The sequence below is a fragment of the Zootoca vivipara genome, chromosome 11 (genome assembly GCF_965207765.1).
Source record: "Zootoca vivipara chromosome 11, rZooViv2.hap1.1, whole genome shotgun sequence".
NCBI classification, from domain to species: Eukaryota; Metazoa; Chordata; class Lepidosauria; order Squamata; family Lacertidae; genus Zootoca; species Zootoca vivipara.
In genome coordinates this window covers 8,377,736-8,393,000 of record NC_142594.1, presented here as the reverse complement: position 1 = coordinate 8,393,000, position 15,265 = coordinate 8,377,736, and the positions used below count along the sequence as shown (strand labels likewise).

Below are 15,265 nucleotides of genomic sequence, written 5' to 3'. Positions count from 1 at the left end.
ATGACTCCATACTATTAGGGGAAGAACCGTCCCAGTTTCCCAAGGTTCCAGCATCCCAAGGGATATGTCAGACTTCTTTCTACCTGAGACCAACAGCGGTTGGCAGGGCGGTGCAGATAGGCTGGCATTGTGCACCTGGCAGCTTGATGCCGAGTGTTGCTGCTGCTTACCTAGAGAAGGATGGTCAAGACTCTGGGAGCTCTGTGCGGTGCAGCTGCTCAGGCAGGAGTGCTCTGCTGGCTCCATCACTGCACTTGCACTTGCACTGAGCTTACTGCACCTTTCCTTCATGGAAAATGCTTGGTGCTAGGAAGCCAGATGCTGCCCTGCCTGTGCCACCCTGCTGACCTCTGCTGCCTGAGACCCTTCAGAGCTGCTGCAAGCCAGAGCAGACAGTACTAGGCTAGATGATCAAAGCAGCTTATGAGAACAGGAAACGAGACACAAGGCCACTGTTTTTGGCAGAGGTCATGTGCTTTTGGTAATGTCTAGCTCTGCCTTGGGCAAATCTAGATTGGAAGGGAATGTGAAAGAGATTAATTTCCAATGCATCTTTGCATCGGGCCCAAAGGGTTTAATCACTCAGGATCATATAAACAAAGCATGTGCCACAGTATTCAAAACAAGATGGTGGGATTTTTTTCAGGTTAATCTGGAAAGGGTGGCAACCTGTTTGATAACGCGTTTGATCACCAGAGCCGTGTCAGCAGCAGCTGTTTCCTGACTTGTCTGCAATATCAAGCCTGTTCCTTTTCCCATGCTCTGAACTCCCTTTGCTTGCTCCGCATTCAAAAGGTGGCTTTGAACTTTTAGTGCACTGCCTCAGAGCTTCAGCCATTTCAGAGTGAGCAGGAAATGTAGATAAATGGGTTCTGGGTCAAACAGACAAGTGTCTAATGCACAAGCATTCTGTCTTGCTAATGCATGCTGTTTTCTGCTGAGAGATGGGTTGGTTGTCCCAAAGGAGCAGCCACTCAAAGTTACAGAGCCTGTCGTGTTTGCATACATCTGTATGTATAGAACTGGTTGCTATAGCTTCTGACCTTGTGTATATGGAAGCAGCCAAGTTAAGATGGTTCAGGCCTAGTTTGTTGGTCTGGTGGAGAAGAACTTGGCAGCCTAGGAGATCCCAAAGCTTCTGAGGCCCAAGCTGAATTCTTGTGAGGATTCGCTGTGACTAAGAGAACTGAGCAGAGACTGGGGCGGTCCTGCTGGGTCCATCACACTGAGCCCCGACACTAGAAGGCACTACACGGCTTCCCAACTATAACACAGTGAGCTGAGCAGAATGGAAGGGGGGGAGGATGCCAAATTTTGGGTTTGCACCGTGCGCCACTGAAATTTCAAAGATCATAGTCTGCCACTGAACTGAGGAGAAGTGCTGGGGATAGATTGATAGTTAAAAGCAGGCCTTGAAAACGTGATAGTTCTTTGCTGCCACGCCTCAGTAAGTTCATTGCATGTTTTATGCAAACAAATACTTACTGGAAGTGTAAAGAACCGGAAGGGACATTTTTATCATGCTTGGTGGATGTGTAAAAAAGCCAAAAAATATTGGACACACACACACACACACACACACACACACACACACACACACACACACACACTGATATGGAGAATTTTGAAGATTAACTTTCAACTGAAGCCTGAATTTTTCCTGCTGGGACTTATAGATAAACAGTTAGAAAAGGTCCATGGGACTTAGTTTCAATTATGTGCTCATGCACATTGAACCATTTTAACTATGGTTTAATGCGACGTGCAAACCAAGCTATTACGTTCTAATTGCATGATACAATTTATGCTTTTAAAGTAATCCAAAAAGTTTAGATTATTTTAACCTGTTTCAGTCTTCCCCAATTTATCAATCTTCTCTGCCCCCTGGCACCACAGAATTTCTGAAGATGATTACTTTTCTGGTCTTCATCATGCTTGAGGAGCTTCAAAGATTAATTTTATTGACTGCTGAAACTTTTCTGTTGGTAGGAGCTGGTTGTCATGGGAGCCCCGGGATCTTATTACTGGACCGGGACCATCAAAGTGCTGAATCTCACTGACAATATATATTTCAAGCTGAATGATGAATCTGTGATAGCCAAGCGGTATACATACCTAGGTAAGTGATGTGGAGTTGCCCATTGTTACTAGTCTCAAATCCTGGTTTCCTCCAGATGTTTGGACTACAACTACCATGAGTCTCAGCCATCACAACCATGCTGTCTTGCACAAAGTTTTTTTGTGGTAGGTATGGGAAATCTGCATGAAATTAAGCCTTCTAAATGGACATTTAAAAAAATCCTAGTTGGTATCTGCATCAAATTTGAATTGATTTTATGAATGTGCTCTGGTTGTCTTAAAGTGTTTGTTTATATCTTTATCTGTTTAGAAAAAATATTTTTATATATGCAGCTGTTTCAGATAAGTTTTTTATTATGTTGTAAACTGCTTTGGGAATGCCCCATGGGAAGTGATTAAGAAAGAAAGAAAGAAAAAGAAATTACATAGTGAATGGATTATTTTAGGCCTAATGGCCTAAGTGTATTGTAGGGACCCTGACATTCTATGAAAGAGCTTTTTCAGTGACATGTTTTGGACCTTTAAAGCCCTTAATTATTGGGGATGAGGTTACCCCGGTTTTTTCTCCTTCCATATATACTTCCTTGGAGTTGTCTTCTGAGGTTTTTCTCCAGGTGGCCTTACCTTTTGAGGTTCAGGAGATGACAACTAGGGAGAGTACCTTTTCAGTGGTGATATCCTGGCTGTAGAATGCCCTCACTAGAAAGACTGTTGTTCCCCCAAGCAACAGGATCTCGAAACCTAAAGACTAACAAACATATTATCTCACAAGCTTTTGTGGACTACAGTCCATTTCCTCAGATGCACCACTATTATTTTCCCAGGTCAGTGTTAGGTGTGTCCTGCGTTGCACTCTTGGTTCACATGGGATGATGCTAGTAAGCTTCATAAATAGACAGTAAGCCTCATAAGACATCACCTTGCCGACAAAGGTCCGTATAGTTAAAGCTATGGTTTTCCCAGTAGTGATGTATGGAAGTGAGAGCTGGACCATAAAGAAGGCTGATCGCCGATGAATTGATGCTTTTGAATTATGGTGCTGGAGGAGACTCTTGAGAGTCCCATGGACTGCAAGAAGATCAAACCTATCCATTCTGAAGGAAATCAGCCCTGAGTGCTCACTGGAAGGACAAATCCTGAAGCTGAGGCTCCAATACTTTGGCCACCTCATGAGAAGAGAAGACTCCCTGGAAAAGACCCTGATGTTGGGAAAGATTGAGGGCAGAAGGAGAAGAGGACGACAGAGGACGAGATGGTTGGACAGTGTTCTTGAAGCTACGAACATGAGTTTGACCAAACTGCAGGAGGCAGTGGAAGACAGGAGTGCCTGGCGTGCTCTGGTCCATGGGGTCACAAAGAGTCGGACACGACTAAACGACTAAACAACAACAAAGCCTCATAAGCAGGGCTCAAATACTAAACACCCCATAATCTTCTGTGAAGGGTGGAGGATCAGTAACATTTGCAGGGTCGTCTCAGTAGATGAGAATGTGGAAATGGCTTCCTGAAAGTCTGAAAACTGCTAGGCTAAACTATAGATTGGGATTTGTGAACTTTTGAATTCAACTCCCAGCCAGTTGCACATATTGTATAGTATATTAATTTTACCTCTTGGGTATGTCTAAACTATAAGCTCTAAATGTTCTCGTTTTCTTCTCCTGTACTCTGAGGATAGCAGTACTTTGAGTAGGTACAGCTGTCTACTGCTCCAAAGAATATCTGCCAAGATAAGACAGGGACTGAAGACATTGCACATCAATAATACTTTGAATGCTAAGATTTAAAATGCAGTGAGTGACAGAAGAGAAATACTGAGCATGTAATGTCTTCTGTCCAGTCCTCAGTGACCACTTGCTCTCATTATGAAAGCATTTCCAGATTTCCACTTTCTTCTTTTGTTTGGTTTTAAATGCTTTTAAAAACTGGATAATCACCCCTTTTCTTCAGCCCACTATCATTATTTGTCTGTTTGGTTTTTTTAAAATAACACTTAGTAAAAGCTACTTTGAAATTCTTAGAGAAGAGATGGCTGGATATCCTGAAGACCTTGAGGTTTCCTCCTTTGAATTGATTTGAAAAGCTAGTCTTTTGCAGGCAGAAGGGACTATGAAATGACAGCCTTATAAGAGCTGAACCTCCTCCTCCTCCTCCTCCTCCTCCTCCTCCTCCTCCTCCTCCTCCTCCTCCTCCTCCTCCTCCTCTACTTATAGACTCCTCCTGCCCCATAATATATCATCTGTAGGATGGCAAATTGGGCCACATTATTGATCCCACTTCCAAACAAACCCTTTCCCCTTAGTGTAGGCCCTTAATTTTTGTTTTAATCCTTAGCCAAGCATTATCATCATCATCATCATTATTAATTTTATCAATAAAAGCATTTATAAACCGCTAGATCACAAAACTTATCACAGCAGTTTACAACATTGAAAGGATAAAAGTCATACAGGTAAAGGTAACGGGACCCCTGACCATTAGGTCCAGTCGTGACCGACTCTGGGGTTGCGGCACTCATCTCGTGTTATTGGCCGAGGGAGCCGGCATACAGCTTCCAGGTCATGTGGCCAGCATGACAAAGCTGCTTCTGGCGAACCAGAGCAGCACATGGAAATGCCGTTTAGCTTCCCGTTGTAGCGGTCCCTATTTATCTGCTTGCACTTTGACGTGCTTTCGAACTGCTAGGTTGGCAGGAGCTGGGACCGAGCAACAGGAGCTCACCCCGTCGTGGGGATTCGAACCGCCGACCTTCTGATTGGCAAGCCCTAGGCTCAGTGGTTTAACCTACAGCGCCACCCACATACAACAAAAGCATTAAAAGATTAAAACAATTTCAAGCTCTTATTAAAGCATACGCTTTATATCTCTTCCCTGACCCCATATCCTTTGGCATAGCAGTTTCAACTGAGGGAACCCCCATTTTTGGGTGCCAAATTGAAACTGTCAATAAACAGGCATGAAAGAAAGTTCCTTCACTATGAAGCAATCTGTCTCCCCCCCCATGTGCTTCTCATCCTGTTGAGCATCTGTACTCTTAATTTTAATTTCGGAAACCAGACCTTTTTCTGGCTTAAGCTTTTGTGCTTGTCACCCTCACAGCTTCTGTCAACACCTTTGCCATTGGGTCTTGGTGGAAAAAGAGAGAGATTCAGTTGTTTATTGTCACTTCCAGCGTTGCATGTAGTGCCAGCAAGTTCCTGTACTGAAGAAGCAGACCTCTTCTTGATTTTTTTGGGGTTATTTGTAACAAGCCTAGTATTTTTTCCACTCTATGAGAAGAAAGGAGGGGGGTGGGAGAGGGAACTTTGCTTTCATCCAGATGGCTGACCTTTTCCTTGGACCTGTTTCCTTTTCTGAATTCATTTGTCATTTCTCTCCTCCCATTCATCCACCCTAAAAATGCCCTGCTTAGGATATGCGGTAACAGCGGGTCACTTCTCTCAGCTGACGACGACAGACATCGTTGGAGGAGCTCCTCAGGATGGAGGCGTCGGAAAGGTGTGGCTCTCGATCAAACAATGGCTCATTTAACTAACGTGGCAGCACATTCACTGTTTTGACTGAGTTCCCGGAAAAAAGGATGAACAGGGCATTTGGGGCTACAGTAATTTGGAAAGGGTTTATTGACACTGGCTTGGACCATAAGATTAGTTGCCTTAAAAGTGGTTCATGGGAGGAATGTTTCTCATTCCCACCAGACCCATGGAAAGCCTCTTTGGGGATTGGGGGCTCTTCTGAAGAATATATGGTGGGAGTGTCCTAAAATTAGGTGTGGGTCTGCCGATTTTGGCTGGTTATCCCCTTTCTCAGAGGCCCCTATATACACCCCATGTTATTAAGGAGGGTGGTGGTGTTTGGGTAGCTAGGAAAGGGCAGTGTGGAGGAGGAAATGGAAAACCTTCATTTTGTGAACTTCCTTATGTTAGGATCAATGCCACTGTTTATGTAACATTCTTCAAAAAAATATGCAAAGCATTTTTTGCAGTGTTGATCTTCCTTGGGTTCGTAATGGTCTTTTGCAAAGGACTAGTGAGCTGAACCATTTCAGCGCTGACTGTTTAACCAAATGCCCTCTTCACGTGTTGCTTGTGCAAAGAGGCAACAGGTATACAAAGGGGCTGTGGGGTTAAACCTGAGGCCATGCAGATACTCCTTGTCTTACTGTGAAATGTCTTCTCCAAACACATTTGCCTGTCACCTACTTTGATTTCTTGAATCAAAGGCCACTTGAAAACAGCTTTACCTACAAAAGTCTTTGGTGGATTTTCATAGGAGATGAAAATTTCACTGCAGATGGCTCTTGCTTTTTCTGTTTGCTTTTAAAAATTGTATCTATCTTTAATAAAACTTAGGTCTTATTCTTAGTTTTTTATTGTATTTTGCTAAGCTGCCTTCAATTTTGTGGAAAGATGAGGCAAAAACTTTTCAGATTAATGAATGAAGTACCCACAAACATGCACTCTTAGCCATATTTTGCTAATCAACAATGAGTGGATTCATATGCAATAGAATCAATTTGTTTCTTCTTCTGTTTAAATCTTCATAGGTATATATATTTCGCACTGATAGGAGGTCTGGTTCTTTAATAAAGATCTTTCAGGCTTCTGGTAAAAAGGTGGGTAATCCTTTAAATTATTGGTTGTTTATATTCAATGTGGAATAAATTGCTTTTTCTTTTAATCCTGCAGATTAGTTCTGATTATAGCTATACTGCTCACAATTTCTTATGGCCTGGGGCTGTAATTTTCTCTATTGTCCAATGCAGAGTTGGTCTAAGACAGGCATAGGCAAACTTGGCCCTCCTGTTGTTTTGGGACTACAACTCCCATGATCCCTAGCTAACAGGACCAGTGGTCAGGGATGATGGGAATTTTAGTCCCAAAACATTTGTAGGGCCAAGTTTGCCTATGCCTGGTCTAAGGCATGTTGTTACTTGTGGTAGAGCAGCAAATATCCCCCCTGCCCACCCTGAAAATCTTGGTACATAATACCTTAGGTTGGTGAAGATCTCACAAGTGCCTCTTCCATTCCCTAACAACAACAAAAATAAAACCATCATCAATAAAGCAACTAATAATTTGTGGTGTTTCCGCGCAATGCAAAATCAGTTGCCCGAGGTGGCTGCTCCACTCTGCCACACGGTAGGGCCGGCCTTTCACATTTTACTTTTTCCCACTGCCTACGTGGGTATCTTGATATATTCACACGTGGTGAAATAAGACATTTGAGTATTTGTCAGAAGTGATGGTTTGATATGAGAGGCAATAGCTGTGTGAGAAAATCTCGTATGTAAAATAGCCCTCAGAGATTTTGATACTGAGCCCTGTTTTGACAAAGCCTTTGAAACATTTGAGGTGTGTGTGTGCGCGCATGTGCGTGCATTCACAGGGGAAGGCTTTTTATTTGTGCAATGTATTTCTCAGGTGCTAAAATCACGAGACGGTCTAACATTTCCATGACGTCAACAACAAGGGTGCACTCTTGTGCTTTTTTCCTTCATGTTAACAACCTTTTCCTGTTTCTTTGGGGAGGGGGAAAATGTTAGGGTTGTTAAGCAGGCAAGTGAATATCGGTCCATCCAAGAGTAGTTCACTCTGTGCCTCATTTCTGTGTTGCTTGGGTCAATGAAACCAGTAGGTTTATGGGACCACGTGCAATGCAACTGTCCCTTTCTGTCACATGATCATGTCATGTGATCCTTGCTGAGTTGGTAGCTGCAAGACCACTTGTGGGCATTTGTGATGCTGCAGCACAGCAAAGATCAGGCCAGCAACTCTCTTATCTAGTGACCTACTACAAGGGCACAGAGAGCGCTTGAATCCTGCTACTCGATTCTTCACTGCTAGAGACTCTTAGTTCCTTAACAGGAAATTGGAAACCATGTGCCAGATTTGAATATCAAAAAGTTACGGTTCTCACAGTAACACCAGGTCACCAACTCCGCGCAATAATGTTGCAGTTGGGCAAACAGAATCCATTTCCCGCTTGAAATTGCTTACATCCACTGTGACATATTGCTCAGGTATTTGCTGCCTAGATTTTTTATTAGTATAAAAAACTGCAGTGCTTAATGAAAGCCTTGTAAACAAAAGAACCCACAAAGGGAGCGAAATGCTAAATGTTTGACCTTAACCCTGCAAAAGCAAACAGATTGGAGATCTGAGCTGATGGCTTGCACTTTCTCTCATCTTTCTGCAGTGACTTGCAGTGTTTGCAACCTTTTCTGTATTTGAGAAGTCAGTGTCAACTCTGTAGTGATAGGTGTGGCTGTTGTTGCATGGCTGATATCATCATTGGCTGGAACATTTGGCTCATCTTGGCCAAAGACGAGTTGAGTGACTAAATTAAGGAGTAGGGGTGGGGGGTGGGAGGGAGGGAAACACAACTTTTCAGCCAATTGAGCAAGTGATGAGGTGATAGTAATAATGCTAGTGGTAAAATAAAGGTCATCGGATGTGCTTGCAATTTGGCACTGGATGAATTACACACAGTCCCAGATTCACAGTGGGTGAATAAAGACAAAAGGTCAGGAAGTCAGGAAGAAATGGAACCATTTCAGGCAGAATCATATTAGGACTGCCACATGGAAACTCCACTGAACGTGACAGTTCACCCTGTTTTGTGGAGCGTCTCCATACTGGTGCCAGCTGCCACCAAAAATATGTGAGATTGGCATGGATATTATCCATGTACTGGAGCCATTCTGCATGGTGTGGAGTCTTCAGTTCTAGGGATGCAGCATGCAAACTTCATGACAGATGTCTTGCAAAAATTGGCCACCACTCCCTATTTGTCTGCCATCTTGATCCTTTTCCATTAAACATACTGCAAAGGCATTCCTTGACTGGCTGGTTCTTGAGCTTGTTTGGATCATAGTTTTCAACCCTGCTTACCCAACACAGCAGCTAAATATTCCTAGCCTTGATATACATTCCTTAAAAATCACATTGAAGTTAACATGAGTTTACTTTTCAATCTTTTTTTTTTGTCTGTTAAACCGATCATGTGAATGCCTTGGCACATGCCTGACCTTTCCAGAAAGGATGATGTAAATGAGAATCTGCATGTTTGCTGGCATATTCACAAAACCACCACGACCCCTGAAAGAGCCCGTGTGTGTTTCAAGTAATGATTTTTGGCATGCAGCAGCAACTTGTTTTTAAGACACAGGAAAAAGTATAATTTTAATTCCTTTAATAATAATAATAATAATAAAAGAATTAAAGAATGAATGAATGAATGAATGAATGAATGGAAAGCTGGTGTGACCCAGTTGCCCAGAGGCTTCTGAGCGCTGCTGTGTTGTGAGAAATAAAGTAGCAAGTTGCTATTTCCATTACAAACAACGAAAAGCATAAATAATTTCCTCCTGTGTGTGGGCAGATACTGAATGCTTTGTTGTGACTCGGCTTGGTTGCAGATGGGCTCTTACTTTGGCTCCTCCTTATGTGCAGTTGATCTGAATTCTGACGGCCTTTCGGACCTCCTGGTGGGAGCGCCCATGTTTTCCGAGATCCGGGATGAGGGTCAAGTCACCGTCTACCTCAGCAGAGGAAATGTGAGTACAAAAAGGAGTGGAGCAGAATGTTCTGGGGAAATCCTTTAACACTAATCTCAGATCAGCTGCACCGCATCATTCAAGTTCTGCTTTAAGGCACTGAGCAGAGGTGGGTGCTACTTCGGCTCCTGAATAGAAATGGCCAAACAGTTCTAGCAAAAAAGTCAGGATTCACTTGTTTTTCACATAATTTGTTGGGATGTCCAAAATCCAGTTGATATCCAATTCCATTCCTGAAGAGCTGCCAAATTAGCCTGATATTTCAAAAAACAGTAAAGTCCTGTAACCCCTTAAAGGTGGATAAGAATGAATGCTTCTTCAAAGGTTAGGCTCACTTCTTCCATTGTATAAGATCTCTTCCCGACTCAGGGGGAGGAGATATTGTGGGCTCACGAGGCCTTCACGTGGGGGGGGGATGGTTAGCATTCCCCCCAGCCCATTGGTCGGTTCCCTGCCGCGGCACGCCTGCGGTGCGTCCAATTGGGGCGCACCTGGAGGGCGTGGCTTACCAATATAGGTGAGTCTGCAGCAGGAGATCGGCCTCTTTCCTTCGGTGTCTTGTGTCTTTATTTCTTCCGGGGAGGTCTCGGGTATTGCCACACAAATCATTACCAACATTGTGGTTTATTTTTCAGTACTTTTATCAGGCATTTTCATTGGCAAATACCTAAAAGGAGCTTGTAAATGCAGCCTAGCTCAGCATAAAAAAAACCCCAGTGAAATGACAATTGCAAGGAGCACACTATGGCAATAGCATAAAACCCACAGTCTGGAAAACACCCTAGAAGCACAGGGAAATGCTTATGTGTTTACTGCTTGCAAAAAAGCAAACAGTGATGGCTCTAGACAGGCTGCCTCTGAGAGGGCGTTCTATAATTTTGGCACCACAATAGAAAGGCGCTGTCCTTTGAGTTCACTGGCCAAGCCTCTAATGGAGGTGTACGGAGCTGTTTGGGGAGGCGGGCATCTAGAGTTTAGATTGGGATAGAAGCATGGGGACTCCCTTAGTTTTATACAGAAGGACTCAAAGTCTAAGAGTACACAAGAAACAGCAATGTCACAATTCTGTGCTAAGCTCTGATTAATGTAGAATCCTATCAGAGTAGGTCTGTTCCTTTCCCACTGTCGGGGGAACACATTTATTATGGCATGGATTATTATTTCATGGATCAGGATCCCCTTCATTAGATGGCATGCGATGAGAGCAAGGCTCCTGTGATTACAGGCAGTTATTATTTATTAAATTTGTATACCACCCTTCATCCATAGATCTCAGGGTGGTTCACAGCATAAAAATGATTTGCCAACCTTCTTGTTAGGAGTCTTCTGCATTTGCTTGGTCGGCTGAGCAGTATGTTCTGCTTGCTGTATTCCAGGATCCAGTTTTTCTCCCCAAGTCACTAACTTCAGGGCCCTTGAATTGGGTATCATGTACTCCAGGTCTATAGTTGGTTGTGACCAAACCAGGAAATGACACCCATTACAGCTGAGGTTTATAGAATGCACCCGAGTAGCAGCCACTGTTGATATATAGAACCTGCAGAGTAGAAGAAATAGCATTAATTTCACTTCACTTCCAGTGGTTGTGAAACCAGTATCAAATTAAGCAACGGCTTCTAATTCTCCTTCCCTTTCTGCTGAAGTATGGTGACTCTTAAGACCAGCCTTTGCATTATCTGGGAGAAAGAAGCATGATTTTGTTTTTAAATGTGTAATTGAAGGTAAGTTGTGAGAGTTGAACCCATTTGAAAAGCAGCTGCAAGAACTGACTCTCATTTTGATTGCTTTGAAAACCCTATACAGTGTCAGTGTTCCTAGGAAAAGAAATCACTGGACTCTTGGTTGCAAAATTGCCCATTGCACAACCACCGTGACCCAACAGTAGCCTAGGGAAATAATCAACATAAGCTTCCTGTACTCTGAAATGACCGCGACTTGTTTGGAAGGAACACGAGCCACATGGGCTCTCTCAGAGACACTTTTGTTTATGAAAAATGTCTCCTTTCTCCCTAAATAAATGCTATTGGCGCTCTCCTTTCTCGCAATTCGAATCACAAACCATGGCTACTTAGGTCAGTTGCGGTGAAACAGTCACAATGGCATGATGTAACTTTGTGTCTTTCTTCAGATAGTTGAAGAGGTATAGTAAAAACATGAAGATTTAGAATTACAGCACCAGAAATGCAACGTCCTCCAGAAAGTCGTAAATGGAAAGACCTTTTTGGATTGGATAAAATAATCTTGATGAAAGTCCAACTAAAAGCATTGGGTTTTAGAGATCCTTGTTTCAATCACAACATTCCATTCCTGTTTGGATCACAAAATTCTAGTTTTCCGGAACTTCCAGACTTCACTCTCTCATCTACAAATCATCTACAAATTATACTCAACCTTAGTGTTCCCCCCTTTTTAAACTTTTTAAAACTGTGAGCCTTTCCTCAGAGGAGTTTAGGGTGTGGAGTATAGTGAGTTGCCTCCTTTTCATCTTGACAACAACCTTCTGTAACAGGGCTGGATAAGAGATTGTCCAAGGCAATCGAGCACCCTTCATGTTTGAGCAGGGATTTGAACCCATATCTTCTCAGTAGTTGTGAGGCACATAGTCAGGAAGCAAGGTGACAGAGAACACTCAAGAAAACTGGGGTCCTCACAATAATGAATTGAAATATTATCTTCTGGGTTCTGTGAATCCTGGAAAAACATTTTGCATTAATAGTCCCTAGTGCCCGTCTCTAAACATGTATTTACTAGTAATTTCCCTGTGAGGCTTTATTGAAATTAATCTTATTAGAAAGTGTGTTCTAGATTTGCCAATGTGTTATGAATGCAAGGGCCACTCGGGTTGATTCTGATTTGCCGCAGTCCAAATTACTTTCACTCCCTCCACATGTTCCATAGCAAAGTCACTTTGCACACAAGCATCATTGTACCACATGTGGAGCCTCAGGGCAAGCCTCATGAAACTGTACCTTGCTCTCAGTGCAGAAGAAAAGAAAAACACAATAAAACTTTACTTTCACCTCATTGTTTTTGTTACAGATTCATTATATAGGATTTTCTTTATGTCAGCAGCTTTCTGAAGACCTCCCAAAAGATTTGATTGCAGTTTCCAGAAACCAGTCCCTACCTTCACGAAAAACATGGGAAAGAACCCTTGAGATAGACACGGAGCTGGGTTTAAACAAAAGTGTTTGGTTTCCTTATGGAAATAAGTCTCCTGCACCTGAGGTGTAGGGTAGATGGCAGAAATGGACATAAAAGCATGAAAAACATATCAGCATTTTTGTGGGAGCTTTGGTAGGGTTTTAAAAAGAAAAAAACATTTTTGTTCTTTTTGGTCACCCTCTTATATCTAACCCAACTATATTCTAATGTAAACCTATTCCTATGTAAAGTGGTTTCTTCGTCTTTTAAGATTCTTTTGCTTTGCTCCACCCCAAAATAACAGACTCCAAAGCATGGCATTTTTTCCCCCTATGAAAGATGGAACTGATTGCTGCAGTAATGTGCTCATAGAGCCAATGCTGTTGGTAAATGTGCAAGTCAAGTCCAAAGAACCAGATAATTCCACACGCAGCCCACACATGTAACCCCTTGGTGGCTTTGCATCTTGTCCTTTTCATACAGGAGGGAATGGCCCTTCTAAGACAACACTTGCTAGCTCCATTTTTATAAGAAGTTTGTTAAGAATGGTTTAAAACCTGCTGGCTGATTACCTGGAAGCACTTTTTTTAGGCAATCGAAACGTTTTAACAAATTATTCCAACACATTAATTTACTCAAGTGCTGCAGACCTCATTATTATCACATGGGAGTTTTGCTGCACAGACTGAGTCTATGCTATTACAATAGTTCTTCTTGGCCATTCTTTGGAACGGAACATAATTAACCTCACCGGCTTAGTTGTTCAATTGTTTGGAACTTTTGCACTGTCTCGAGTGCATGATTTTACTTATCTAAGATTTCTTTTTGAAATATTATAGTTGGCCACTAATCGGTCGTTGCTCTGTCATCCTGGCTAGCCGCTTCCTTTTCAGAAGCAATTAAGTGCCTTTTCAATTTACAGCATTTCCTCTATATAATGCCCAGGTTTAGCGTTGCCAACTTGAAATTTGGTTAGGACATGCTCCAGATGCTTCCTGGTGAACATGTGCATGAGCATGCTCTAGCACATCTCTCAACACTTGCTCTGTTTTTCTTAGCCTGTCCTATTTCCTGTTTGCTAGGGAGTCATGGAAGAGCAACTTGTTCTGAATGGTGACAATGCCTACAACGCACACTTTGGGGAAAGTATTGCCTCCCTGGGAGATATGGATGAAGATGGATTCCCAGGTCAGTGTGTTTTCTTTTGCACCTGGGCTCTGGGTTGGTGCTGGGTCTCTCTGGAGCACTGAGGCAGGGACCTGCTATGGAGTGCTTCAGAAATGTGTATGCTTCAAACCCGTCCCACCCAGATAATTCTTCATCTTTGAAGGCACACTTTCTCCCCCAGAGAGGTTTTTTGTGTGTGTGGCTGACAGATCTAGTTTCTAATCCAAGCAAGTGATTTTACCAGTTATGGTGCTTCATGGAAGGGATGTTGAAGCAATTACCTCCTTCTTGTCAGTTCTCTGATCTTTCCTAGTTCTGCTAGGGGTGCCTGTCTGGGATCTGCAAGGAAGTGTGAGAAGTTACTATTTTAGGGTGCCATTGTATCTGTGGGACAAATTTATTCCAACAGGAAAGCACTTTCCCTCTGTGTATCCTCACTGCCAATGCAATGGCGAGTAAACTACATTTGTTTCACACTGGTTTTTCCATACTGTGTCACTGAAGTTACTTGTTGTTCAGAATGTTGCTGAAGTTACTGACAGAGTAAACTATTCCTATTCAAATACCTACAAATCAGCCTTAATAAACAAAGGGCACTTGCTGTTGGAAAGAAAGGTCCGTTGTCAACATTTTTATACTCCCAATTACAGTAACACACCAGAATGAAAACAGTCTGGAAAAATTACACCGAGCCTCACAAAATCCAGTTAAAATTTGCCCTTGCTGGTTTCAAGTTGGTTTCTGCTATTAATTAACTAAAACTAGCTGGCTTATCTGTGGACTAAAGGTTGCAGCAGCTCTAATTATAAGCAAATTTTGAAAGTGTTGATGTTCCAGCATTATTATTATTTTTATTAATTTAATTTATTAGCTTCCCTTCATCCCAAGGTCTCAGGGTAGGTTACAAAAATTTAGAATCCAGCATTAAAAACAATTTGGAGCAACTTACAACTTACTTAAAACAGCAGTGCCATAATTCATCTGGATATAATGTCATTTTGGGGGGAGGCCTTGGCCTAGACACATTGCCTGCCACCCATCTGTGTTGCTTTCTTTCAAACTCCTCTCAGTGCTTTAGAGTTGAGCAATCCATCCCAACTTGCATCATATCAAGGCTTTAGAAAGCTGGCATTAGGAGTGGATTTTTCAGTGGATCTGCCATGGAGTGGCTTCATGGTGGGTGGCTTGTGTTCTCTGTGCCAATGGTGGCTTCATGTACAATGCCAGATCTCTCCCTTAAGATACATAAATCATGCAAAGGCTTGCCGTGATTCCCCTTGCGCATGGCTGGTATTATTTGTGGAACCCAAACAGATGTTT

At 42.6% G+C, this 15,265-nt stretch overlaps 1 protein-coding gene across 2 annotated transcripts in view; it reads left to right on the top strand.

Moving 5' to 3' along the window:
* Positions 1-1,899: 1,899 nt before the first annotated feature.
* ITGA9 (integrin subunit alpha 9) overlaps positions 1,900-15,265 on the top strand; it is a 173,404-nt gene continuing 160,038 nt past the window's right edge. The window contains exons 1-5 of one of the 2 annotated variants that reach the window (XM_088654274.1): positions 1,900-2,119; positions 5,489-5,574; positions 6,623-6,691; positions 9,497-9,634; positions 13,861-13,966. In XM_088654274.1, the coding sequence (XP_088510400.1) occupies positions 2,002-2,119; positions 5,489-5,574; positions 6,623-6,691; positions 9,497-9,634; positions 13,861-13,966 (517 nt within the window). In that variant the 5' untranslated portion in view covers positions 1,900-2,001. Of the gene's footprint in view, positions 2,120-5,488; positions 5,575-6,622; positions 6,692-9,496; positions 9,635-13,860; positions 13,967-15,265 lie in introns of those variants that run through there. The other variant, XM_088654275.1, reaches the window with a different exon arrangement.